This window comes from Pituophis catenifer, unplaced genomic scaffold (genome assembly GCF_029215685.1).
Source record: "Pituophis catenifer annectens isolate HBS135680 unplaced genomic scaffold, rPitCat1.0.hap2 SCAF_4, whole genome shotgun sequence".
In the NCBI taxonomy this organism is placed as follows: domain Eukaryota; kingdom Metazoa; phylum Chordata; class Lepidosauria; order Squamata; family Colubridae; genus Pituophis; species Pituophis catenifer.
The window spans coordinates 53,013,270-53,025,570 of record NW_027256884.1 but is presented as its reverse complement, the minus strand read 5'-3'; the positions used below and the strand labels follow the sequence as shown (position 1 = coordinate 53,025,570).

General features: G+C 38.6%; 1 protein-coding gene across 1 annotated transcript in view; it reads left to right on the top strand.

Annotated features, from left to right (window-relative positions):
* Positions 1 to 12,301, top strand: part of MAP7D2 (MAP7 domain containing 2) — a 129,599-nt gene that overhangs the window by 103,429 nt on the left and 13,869 nt on the right. The window contains exons 11-13 of the mRNA XM_070943244.1: positions 9,389 to 9,493; positions 10,675 to 10,728; positions 11,646 to 11,724. Coding sequence (XP_070799345.1) covers positions 9,389 to 9,493; positions 10,675 to 10,728; positions 11,646 to 11,724 — 238 coding nt within the window. The remainder of the gene's footprint in view (positions 1 to 9,388; positions 9,494 to 10,674; positions 10,729 to 11,645; positions 11,725 to 12,301) is intronic.

Sequence of the window (12,301 nt, the reverse complement as noted above, 5' to 3'; positions counted from 1 at the left end):
ATCCTCTTTACCCAGAGCTTCGAAATTTACTGTTTGCTGGGAAGGTGTGTAGCTAAAAGTCAGTCTACATTTAGTCTACATCTGACTTTGGACATATTTCTTCATAACCAAACAAAAGTGTATTTTGTGTGCAGTTCACACCCCCTTGCTCACTGAATCTGGATGTCACAAAGCAAAGCCCACATTTTGTAATTAACCCCTGTGCCCCATTTTGGCTGGCAGAGTGCTACAAGAGGCAGAGTGCTGTCACACCCACCCTGGCCATGCCCCTTCCCAGCCCTCTGAGGTCAAACAACCCTGATGTGGCCCTCAATGAAATTGAGTTTGATACTCTTGGCCTATATACTCAGACATTACCTTAGCAGCTCTTAGGTCCTTGATTAGGACTTGAATGTTCAATTTTTACCAGTCTAGACTGTAAATTGAATTGAAGATTAAATCTATAACAACAATAATAATAAATTATCATTATATCATCATCATCCCACCAAGGAGCTTTACCGTGTTGGGTTTGGGGAGGGGGGCTTGTGTGCTCTGTAGAAGAGTCAAACTCCAAACTCATTTAACTATGGTTAAAACACATCAAGTGAATTCTCTGCCAGATCAAGTGTTGCCCGTCTCAATAAGGTTCGAGTTGAATACTATGGCTTCTGGATGTTCAGTGAAAAATATGCCACAGGGCTCAGCTCCCTCTACTAGGCAACCATGGCATGGAGTTGACATGTGACTGGAAGACGAATGAAAAAAAAAATGAAAAATGGACAAAGGAAGAAAATTACTTAATTATGAAAAATCTGAGCCAACAAAACATGGATTTCAAAAGCACATGTTCAAGATTTGGAAAGAGAATCACCTGGATATGGAAATCAATGAACAAAGACTTATGGACCAGAGGCATGTTATTTTGAAGCACAAGCTCTTCACTAATGCAGAATTACAAGAGATTGCAAGCAGAGCAGTGCAAGATCAAGGCTCAAGTATAACTGATAATAGAGATAATTTAGAAGTGAAGCAACAAGTAGTGGAGAAAAGGAAGGAAATCAGAGAAGTGGATGAGGAACAAGAAGGCTGGATTAGAAGTTGAAGAACCAACAGCCATAGCCAACCTAGGCTGAGAAAATTAAGACTCAGATGGAAAACATGGAAAGAATTCGATTGCCAAAACTGAATCAAGTTAATAAGAGGTTTGGCTAAATTATTGAAAAATTTGAATGAAGTTGCTCAGATTATTCCAACAGAAACATTAGCTCAAACAAACCAGCTAATGTATGCAGCAGCTTTTGTTACTACTGAAGAATTAGGGTTGAAAATTGGAAAGAATAAAGCAATTAAGGGCAAACCAAAGTGGAAAATCGGTCGAGTTAAAGAGAATTAGATTAGATTTAAGTAATTTGAAGAATTTGAGGCAAGGAAAACTGAATAATTAAAAAATCAGAATTAGCCTGACAAGAAGATATGACCTGGAAAACAAGGAAATTGCAGTTGTGGTTGAAGAGCTGAAACAAAGAGTTGTAGCTACAGTATTGCAGAGAAAATAAAGCAATATGATAACCGAATAACGTAGTTTCAGCAAAATTCACAATTTTGAGCATCATTTCTATAAGACCCTTGAAAGTTACTACAAGTGTGATTCAAGCGGAAATGTCGTGGGGAGACAGTCAGGGAATTAGTGGGCTCCAATGAGCTTCGCGAAAACCCGGACTGACAAGCTGCTGCCGAGGGGTCTTCGGACGGAACCATCCTGTAGGGATGGGGAAGAAGGAGAGGCACCTCGGAAGACCAAGAGGAAAAGGCAAGTTCCTCTAAGGTCAGAGGAAACTCTCTCCATCTCGGCAGCGGGGGCGGCAGCCATTGCGGCTGTCAAGAAGTTGGGGCAACCGGGCTAAGTATTGAGCAGGAGCGGTGACTGGGACAGAGTTTTGAAGTCGGGGGAGTGACAACCAACTCATAGGAGAAATAACAAAAAAAAAAGATTTTTAAATTTGAAAGACCCCCCCCCCAGCGTAATAATAATGGCTAACGGGCATGGGGGGAAGAAAAGAGGATGTTTGAAGCAGAATTTAAATGGACAAAACCCCAAAAAGAAAATTGACTTTTGAATAAAATTACTTGGAGAACTTTAAAAATTAGAAGAAATAACCCCAAAATTGGCTAAAGGGTTGGAAAGAAAATAAGTAGATCCTTTTTTTTTAATGCTAAGAAAAACAAAAGAGAAATTGGAAAATAAGCCCTGCAATAGAGGTGCTATACTAAGAAAAAAAAGAGGGGGGGGGGGGAGAAAGTATTGTTTAATTTGGACTGGACTATAAAACTGATTTGGCATCTTCAAAGTTAAAAAGAAGAAAAGAGAAACTAGTAAAGATTGTTAACGTGGATTGAAACAAAATGGATACTTTGTCAGACTGCTGATTGGAATTGTGGATTGTAGAGAGACATCTTCATGAGAAATAAGAACATTGCAATTTGGAACTTTTGTTTTGGAAAACCCTGAACTTTATTAGTGATAACAGCTGTGAGAACTTTTGGGGAGGATTTCTTTGTCTGCAAGTAGCTTGACTTTGAAGAGAAAAAAAGATGAATACAACAAAACTTTTAAATTGGAATAATACCAACCCGGAAAGAATAAAATGGCACAGGAAATTAGAGAAATGATGAAAATGATACACTCATCATGGAAAACGGAAATAGGGAAACAATTATAATGTTACATGGAGAATCGAAACCTGAGGATCCAAAAATTGTGATAGAGCATACTCAAGCTGACAAGGAAATAACGACGGAGAAGCAAGACACAGAGACTGAAAATAAAGAAGATAAAGATAACGAGATTGACTATGGAAAATTGAATGATTATGTGGATAGTAACAATAAAAAGGAGGTTTTTAGAGATTACATTGGGATTAACAATGGAAAAAACAGAAAGGTGGAAAGAGACAAAGAAGGAAAGAAGGATGGAATAGAAAGAACATAAAAAAATTAAATGATTACACTGGGATTAACAGTGGGAAAATAAGAAAAAGAGAAAAGAGATGGGAAATAATGGGAAATATAGGGCAAAACATGAGAGTTCAAGATTTTAAAGCACAAAAGAAAAAAAGGGGAAAGAAAAGAGCAAAAATAAAAATAGAAAGGGAGAAAAGGAGAAAGAAATGAAAGATGAATATGCTATATATATATTTAGAATTGAAATATGAAATGTATAAATGAATTGAATAACAATTGGAACATTTTTATCTGCATTTCTGGAATTTAGATAATGATAAGTTTTTAGAAATATTAATAAGTTTAATAAATTAGAGGATAACAACTAGATTATTTTCAAATCTAGTTAGGGAAATTGTAATAATTAAAATACTTTTAATGATATATTGTGGCAAAAGCAGAAATGATTAAGTTGTGGTTTTGAGGAATATATGGGGAAAGTTATTTGGTTTATTATCATGTAAAAAGAAAAGATGGCTACATAATTAACTGACTTCTTAAGAAGTTGGATTGTATGGAAATTGTAATAATTGGGATATTCATGTCTATATTTCTGGAATTTATACAAAGAAGTATATGTGGAAAGTTATTGGGTTTATTATTACTATATAAAGAGAAAAGATAACTATATAACTAATTGACTTTTATTAAGACGTTGGACTGTATTATTTAAGAAAATGTATGCTACAAAACAATTGGGTTTATTATTTTGATAAGAAATGAATGATTGTAACACCACATAATTAATTAATTTGTACTAAGGTGATGGATATTGAAATAGATGACAATGGAAAACATCAGTAATTATAATAAAGGAATATAAGGAAATACTAGGAATCATATTAGGTGAGATTTTAAATTTGAGGGGTACAATATAGAATGGAAGGGAAAAATTGAAACTTGGCTAAGATTAGAGGTTAGGACGAAGGGTAATTTTGGTTTTTAAAAAAATAGAGAGAATAAATATTATGGCAAAAAGGAAGTATAGAAATTGTAATTTAGTTGAAATAATTAAAAACTGTTTAAATTTGGGAACCGGCCAAATACTCTGTTCAGAAAAAATATATTGTATGTATGTGTGTTTGTGTAAAAAATAAAAAATAAAAACTTTTTTTTAAAAAAAAAGTTACTACAAGTGAAAAATCTAACAAAGAAAACACCCTGAAATTTTGGAAGAACTTGTGGGAAAACAACAAGTAGCACAATGAGAATGCAAAATAGATCAAGCAGGTTGAAAGCACAGTAAAAGTGACTAGAATGGAAGATCTTCACATAACAAAAGAAATGGTGGAAAAATAAGCAAAGAAGGTAAAAAACTGAAGTGGTTTGGATGAGTTGCATGGTTGGAATCACTAACAAGTTTGCATGCAAGATTAGTAAACTAGATGAATCAGATTCTGGAAACACCAGAAAGTGAAAAAAGGCTAAAAACTGGAAGAAACTTTTTGATTCAGAAGCATGCAGAAAAGGGAAATAAACCTGAAAATTACAGGCCAATCACTTGCCTGCCAACAACATACAACGCGTATTGCAAACCAAATTTATGTACATCTAGAAAACAACGATTTGCTACCCGTAGAAGAGAAAGAGTGCTGCAAAAATTCAAGAGGAACCAAAGATCAATTCATGTTTTATAAACTGTTTTTGAAGAATTTAAAGAAAAGACAAACAAATTTGTTCGTGGCTGGATTGATTATAAGAAAGCATTTGATTCTGTTCCACACAACTGGATTGAGAAATGCTTAGACATTTTTGGAATTAGCAACAACATACAGAAATTCCTGAAGACTTCCACAAAGCTATGGGAAACGTAAGTGGATGGCCTGTGGAGAAAAACTTGGTGAAGTTGAAATCAAACTAGGAATCTTCCAAGGTGACTCACTGTCACCTCCGTTTTTTGTACTTTCGATGACACACCTAACAAGCATTTTGAAGAAAACAAACTTGTGGTTATGATCCTTAAAAAAGGATTGGAAATTTCCCATTTGCTCTATATTGCAGGTAGTTATGGGAGCAACATGGCGCTCCCGTGTGACACCTCTCCTGCGCGAGCTGCACTGGCTCCCGGTGGTCTTCTGGGTGCGCTTCAAGGTTTTGGTCACCACCTTTAGAGCGCTCCATGGCTTAGGACCTGGTTATTTACGGGACCGCCCACTACCACAAACAGCCTCCCACCGGCCAGTACGCTCTCATAGACAGGGGCTCTTCCGGGTGCTGTCAGCCAAGCAGTGTCGACTGGTGGCCCCCAGGGGGAGGGCCTTCTCTGTGGGGGCACCCACTATCTGAAATGAGCTCCCCCCGGAGATACAGAGGATCCCGGATCTGCGCACTTTCCGCCATGCTCTTAAGACCCTCCTATTCCAGCAAGCTGGCCTGGCCTAATTTTCTCCCCTTTCTTTTAAATTTTTAAATTGGAATTTTAATTTGTTTTAAATTATTGGGATTTTTAATTGTCTTGGGCTAAATTATTTAATTTGGTTTTAATTATGTTTCTAACTTTTGTATTTATGTATTTTATTTTGTGCCTGTTCACCGCCCTGAGTCCTTCAGGAGTAGGGCGGTATATAAATTTAATAAAACAAACAAACAATAAAACAATATGGATGATTTAAAACTGTTTGGAAAAACAAATGCTGAATTGAGCTCACTGCTGAAAATCACTGAGGAATTTAGCAGAGACATTGAAATGAAATTTTACATTTACAATTGTTAAAGGTGTAACAATTGCTGTTAAGGCAGAAAAAATGGTTAAAGATGATGGATTTGAACTTGATAATGAAGAGTTGATAAAAACAGTAACACAAGAAGAAGAGTCTTAGAGAGCTCTTAGGAGTTTTGGAAACTCTGTTGCACAACTAAGTAAAGGAAGTTACTTCAACAAAATACATAAAGTGAGGCCAGAAAATCTTGAGATCAAACCTAAGTGGAGGAAATATAAAGACAATTAACACCCGGGCAGTGCCTGTAATATGATACTTAGCTGGAATAATTGGACTCGGTTAGAACTTGATAATTTGGATTGAAAGACAAAACTAATGACAATGCACCATGCTCTGGATTGAAAAAGTGATATATATTTATTATATTTGCTTAGATCTTTCGAATACCTAGTGCTGCGTAATGGGGTGAGCTCCCGTTACTCATCCCAGCTTCTGCCAACCTAGCAGTACAAAAGCACGTATAAAATGCAAGTAGAAAAATAGGGACCAGGTTTGGTGGGAAGGTAACAGTGTTCCGTGTGCCTTTGGCGTTCAGTCATGCCGGCCACATGACCACAGAGACGTCTTTGGACAGCGCTGGCTCTTTGGCTTTGAAACGGAGATAAGCATCACCCACTAGAGTCAGGAACGACTAGCACATATGTGCGAGGGGAACCTCGCATCCATTGAAATCAGAAATCCGAGGCAGATAGATTCCTCAAAGACAGGGGTGAAATCTAAAATTTGTTACTACTGGTTCTGTGGGCGTGGCTTGGTGGGGGGGTAATTACTGCAGGTTCGAATCTCGCCAAGGCTCAAGGTTGACTCAGCCTTCCATCCTTTCTAAGGTAGGTAAATTGAGGACCCAGTTGTGGGGGCAATAAGCTGACTTTGTATAAATATACAAAAGAATGAAGGCTATTGCTTAGCGCATTGTAAACCGCCCTGAGTCTCCGGAGAAGGGCGGCATATAAATCAAATAAATAAAAAATGTGACTGGGTGGGCATGGCCAACTTCTTTTTTTAACTTTTAAAAGCATTTTTTCTACAACCTTAAGAGGTTGCAGGAAAAAATGCCTTTAGAAGCCTCTGACGATCAGGCAACTCAGCTGGGATCGCCAGAGGCTTTTAAAAGCATTTTTTTTCCTACAACCTCTTTGTCCAAAGAAGTTGCAGGAAAAAAATGCTTTTAGAAGCCTCTGACGATCCCAGCTGAGCCGCGCGATCATCAGAGGCTTTTTTTACTTTTAAAAGCATTTTTTCGGCCGAAAAGGTTGTAGAAAAAATGCTTTTAAAAGTAAAAAAACAGCCTCTGATGATCGTGCAGCTCAGCTGGGCATGGGGGGGCAGGGATTTTTAATACCGGTTCTCCGAACCACCAGCCGCCATCACTACCGGATTGGGCGATCCAGTCCGAACTGGGAGCATTTCACCCCTGCTCAAAGGTCATGTTTATTGGATATATCATATCAGCACAGCCGATGAAAACCAACTCTGAAAGTTTCCGCAGTTTTCACCTAATTAAAAGAGTAAAACTTCCCCCTTCCCCCAGTCATCAGTCACAGTCCAATGAATATAGCTGGCAGGCTTCTCTCTTCTTTCACCAGCCACCTGTTATGATTACCTTGGTTCCAACAGGAAAACTTTTTATTTTGACTGTAAGCCAGGCTATCTACTCCCCCCCACCCCTCCCCTTCTTCTTCCAGGCTTCATGGCAACTGTGAGGCAGCACAAGATGGCTTCAATCAGGTTCACTTGAGAGTTGATACTGGTAGCAGGCGGAGGCATGGGGGATGGCGGAGGCAGGCGATCCCAACACCCCATGCGGGTACCTGTTTGGCACAGTTGCAGGCAAGCCGAGAGACAGTGGGAAGGAGTGAGTGATACATTGGGATTGCCTCTGCCTCCACCTGACTCTGCTGCACACTTCACCCAGAGGGAGACAAAGCTTTGTCTGCTTGCAAAGAGGACGCTTTGAAATGGACCTAATTGCTTCCTTTCAAACTGTCCCCTTTGCAAGCACACAACGCTTTGAGTCTCCATCGTTTCTCCATCTGGGTGAAAAGTGTTTGGTCAAGTGAAAGAGGAACAAAAGAACCAGCAAAGGGAGAAGGTGCCTTTGCGTTCTGGGCCCATTTCACCGCCGAGGCTCTGCTTTTGCCCCCCGAATTCTTTATGGGCATTGGGAGTGAAATGGGGCAGAAAGTGGCTGGGAAATGAGGGCAGTCCACAGTCACTCATATATTGATAAGCCGGGGTGGGGGGAATGAGCTATTTGCGATGTCCTGCCCCAGCACTGATGAGCCAGGGTCAGGGAATTCTTGAGCCAGGAATGCCAGGGAGGGGAGTAAAAGGGGTGCCAAAACAAAGATTTGGAGTGTCAGGTGAAAGGGGCAGATGGGGATAATCCGTCCTAGTCCTCACTCTGTTTTGTTTAAGGGGTTCCTTCAGGAGAGAGAATAATGGTTTGATATACTGGCTGAATGTGTAGCATGTGTTGTATCTCATTTGCAGAAGGGAGGGGGGAGAAAAGGCTTGTTATCAGCACGTAGCAGCATAGCGTGGGGGGTGGAAAAAGAGAGAGAGAAAGCTTCTTGATTCCTGTGCATGTCTTTTCACTAAGTGTGGGTGGGTGTAGTGGGAAGCAGAGCTCTTCCCGAGGGAGAAGAATGCAATTTGAAGGTTGTCATCAAATACACACACAGCTCAGCCAGTGAAAGACTCAGGAAGAGCTTTGCTCCCCTCCCCAACACACACACACACACACACACACACACACACACACACACACACACACTTAGTGAAAAGACAAGCACAGGAATCAAGAAGCTTTCTCTCCATGCTCAGAATTAACAGTATTTGCGCTGCACCAAGGGGCCGGCGGGCTGCAGCTACTGCTGGACACCGTCGGTCCCTGCAGGCTCACCACCTCTTGTGCTGGCCACATCCATTCACCCGGGCTTATTTTTGGGGTAGGGCTTATATTAGGCCCACCCCCAAAAAATCAGGGTAGGGCTTGTTTTCTGGGTGGGTCTTAATTTCAGGGAAACATGTTAATAATAACAATACCCTGTTTCCCCCCAAAATAAGACATCCCCTAATAATAAGCCCAATCGGGCTTTTGAGCGCACGGCAATAAGGCCAAGCGCTTATTTCAGGGTTCAAAAAAATATAAGACAGGGTCTTATTTTCGGGAAAACATCATCATAATCATAATATCATCATCATCTTATGGGACTTTCGAATCCAAACAGGCAGACATCTGGCCCACCAAATGCCTGACATCACTATTGTAGGGGGAAAAAAGTCTGGTTCATTGATATTGCAATACAAGGTGATGCACAAATTGAAGAGAAACAACTAGAAAAAAATAATGAAATGCCGCAATCTGCAAATTGAAGTTGAGTGATTGTGGAGGAAGAAATCAATGGTTGTACCAATAGCAATAGGAGCCCTTGAAGCAATACCCAAAGGGTTGCCTAGATACATGGAAAATTTGAATTTATTAGACCTGAATATTCTGACTTTGCAAAAAAACCACCTTACTCGGAACTGCTTATATACCAGTACTCAGACATTATTTTAATAGCTCATAGGTCCTTGGTTAGGACTTGAACTGTTAAGTTTTTACCAGTTCCAGACTGTGAAGTGAATTGAAAATTAAATGTTTAATAATAGTAACACTATGTTGGCTTGTATTTAATTAGAAAAAAGCAGCAGAAGCTAAAGCACGAGAGGCAGCTGAACATTTACGTTTAGAAAAGGAACATATTATGCAGCAGATAGAGCAAGAAAGACAAGAACGAAAGAAGGTAACACTTTATTCAAATCAAATCTTGTTGCATTGTTACTTTACATTGTTCTATGACTGCGTAAATTAGGCTGCTGTAAGAAAGGAGCTAGCAGCTTCAAAAAATACATGATTTAATTACACTCTCAGTATGAAATGCAATAACTAAATTACAAACTGTTCAGAATTAATTTTTTCAAGTTTATTAGAACTATTAACAATTGTATTATCTTCTGCATCTTACACAATTGATTTGGTAATAGAAGGGTGTTGGCTTTACTGATTGATCATTTTATTACTGTAATATACTATAGATAAGCCCTGTGTTGCCTGGGGAGAGGTGGAAATTTTAATGTAACATTTCCAAATCATTACAGTACTTCCACCAAATTAGAACTAAAAGAAGATATGCTATAGATGCCAATAACAATGAGGGCTTTTTGGAAGAGATGCCAAGAATATAAAGCGAACAAATAGCTATGGCTTGATGATCTGATTATATGTTTGTAGAATCCTGTACATTAATTTAAAGCTTTCTGGGAAATGAATTTCCCCCCACATTATATACTTCTTTAATTTAGTTGTTAAATTAAATTCCCCCTCCTGCGCGAGCTGCACTGGCTCCCAGTGGTCTTCCGGGTGCGCTTCAAGGTTTTGGTTACTATCTTTAGAGCGCTCCATGGCTCAGGACCAGGGTACTTACGAGACTGCCTCCTGCCACCAATAGCCTCTCACCGACCAGTTCGCTCCCATAGAGAGGGACTCCTCAGGGTGCCGTCGGCCAAACAATGTCGACTGACAGCCCCCAGGGGGAGAGCCTTTTCTGTGGGGGCACCTACCATCTGGAACGGGCTTCCCCCGGAGTTACGAAACATCCAAGACTTACGCATTTTCCGCCGAGCCCTGAAAACATTTCTATTCCAACAAGCTGGTCTGGCCTAACTCTCCCTTTTTAATTGGCTTTTAAACTGTCTTTTAAATTGGGTTTTAAACCTCTTTAGATAAATTTGGATGTTTTTTAATCTTTGAGCCTAAATTACTTAATCTGTTTCTTAATAGTTTTTAACTTCTATATGTATTTGTATTTATTATGGCTGTTCACCGCCCTGAGTCCTTCGGGAGTAGGGCGGTATACAAATATGAAAAATAAATAAATAAAAATAAATAAATGAGGAAAGCAAACTTTTTTTTTTCTCATTTCAGCGAATAGATGAAATAATGAAAAGGACAAGAAAAAATGAAATAGCAGAAATCAAGGTATTAGAAAAAAGTTCTTTTAACAGAAAATGCAGAATGTTATAAACTGGTTCATCCAGAAATCCTCATATTATTCCCCAACTTTAATTTAACAGAATAATTAGATAACTTAATCTTCTCTCTTGTCTCTGTTGCATGTATTCACTGTGTAAAGGACAGGTGAAACAAAGTCTTCTTTAAACCGTCTTAGAGCTATAACATTTAATATATGGAGTAACTTTCTTCCTTATAAGTGGGAAAAACAAACTGAAGAATTGTTTTATGATGACAGGTGATAATGGGAGGAAAAGCAAAATTCTTCTCTTGCTGGTTTTCCCTTCCAAATCAGTTAGATTGTGTATGGGGAAGAGTTGTGACTAATTCTTACTTGTTCAAGGTGTGCTACTTTCTTTCAATACAACTGATTTAATTTGAAGATCTTTTCAGTGTTAGAGTCAATGCATAATAATAAAATTAAAAGCTATTGACTATAAAAACAGAATATATACATTTCTTTATTGATTGTGTTAGATTTTTTTAAAAAGAGAACTAATAAGTTGAGATAGAGTGCTGGATTCTTTGGTCATATATGTAGTATATGTATTGTATCTATATATAGATGCACAATGGACTTCTGAACTAAAAGACAAGAATTCTGTTATTCCTACTCCTCATATTATGTCTTATTAATCTTTGCTTTAAATATATAATAGTGGTAAAACAACCGTTAATTCCAGTCAACACAGTCAGCCTTTCTGTGTGGAATTATAATCCTCAAAATTTAAAGTTATCTGATTGAAGCAGAGATTTATTTAAATACAGATAATATTTAAACCCTGTTGAACTCTGCCACATATTTAATTTGAAAAGGACTTATATTTAATGCATCTGTGCATTGTATGTAATGTAATTGTATGTAATGTGTTTGATGATAACAGAAAGAAGACACAAAATCAGATGAGCCAAGAACCTTGAATGTGGATCAATATCCCAACCCACTTGCCCTTAGTCAAGCAGGTAAAATGTGTAATTTCAGTCACACCTGCATACTAATAATCACTCAAAATCCATATCTTCATGAAAGGTGTTGGCTGTTATCCTTTCTGATTGTATATTCACAAAGCTGAATATTTTAGGATGTTATTCTAGGACCTTACTCTGTAGCTTTCCCATACATGTTTTGCTGTTTGTGTTATTTTTCATTGTTATGTCTACCCTTCATTTTTGGGCTTGTCTTATTGTTTGGGATTTGGTAGTGCATGATGTAATTTTATTAAACAAACATTCAGCCTTATTCTTTTTTCCTTTTTTTGCAACACCAGGGTGAACTGTTACTCCTCTCATGTGGACGAGTGTGTGTGTATAAATAACTTCAGTCTTTATTTGTATTTGTGTGTGTGTGTGTATATATACATATATATCTATATATGTATACACACACACCCCAGTAATGAGTTTCACTTACCTTCGCTAATGGTTTGGAACGGTGAGCGCATGTGCATGGCATTTCTGCACGTGCACATGGCATTTCTGCGCATGCGCAGAGCGTCCATGATGACGCCCGGGCGGGTGGGTGGAGCCTCCCGCCTCCACC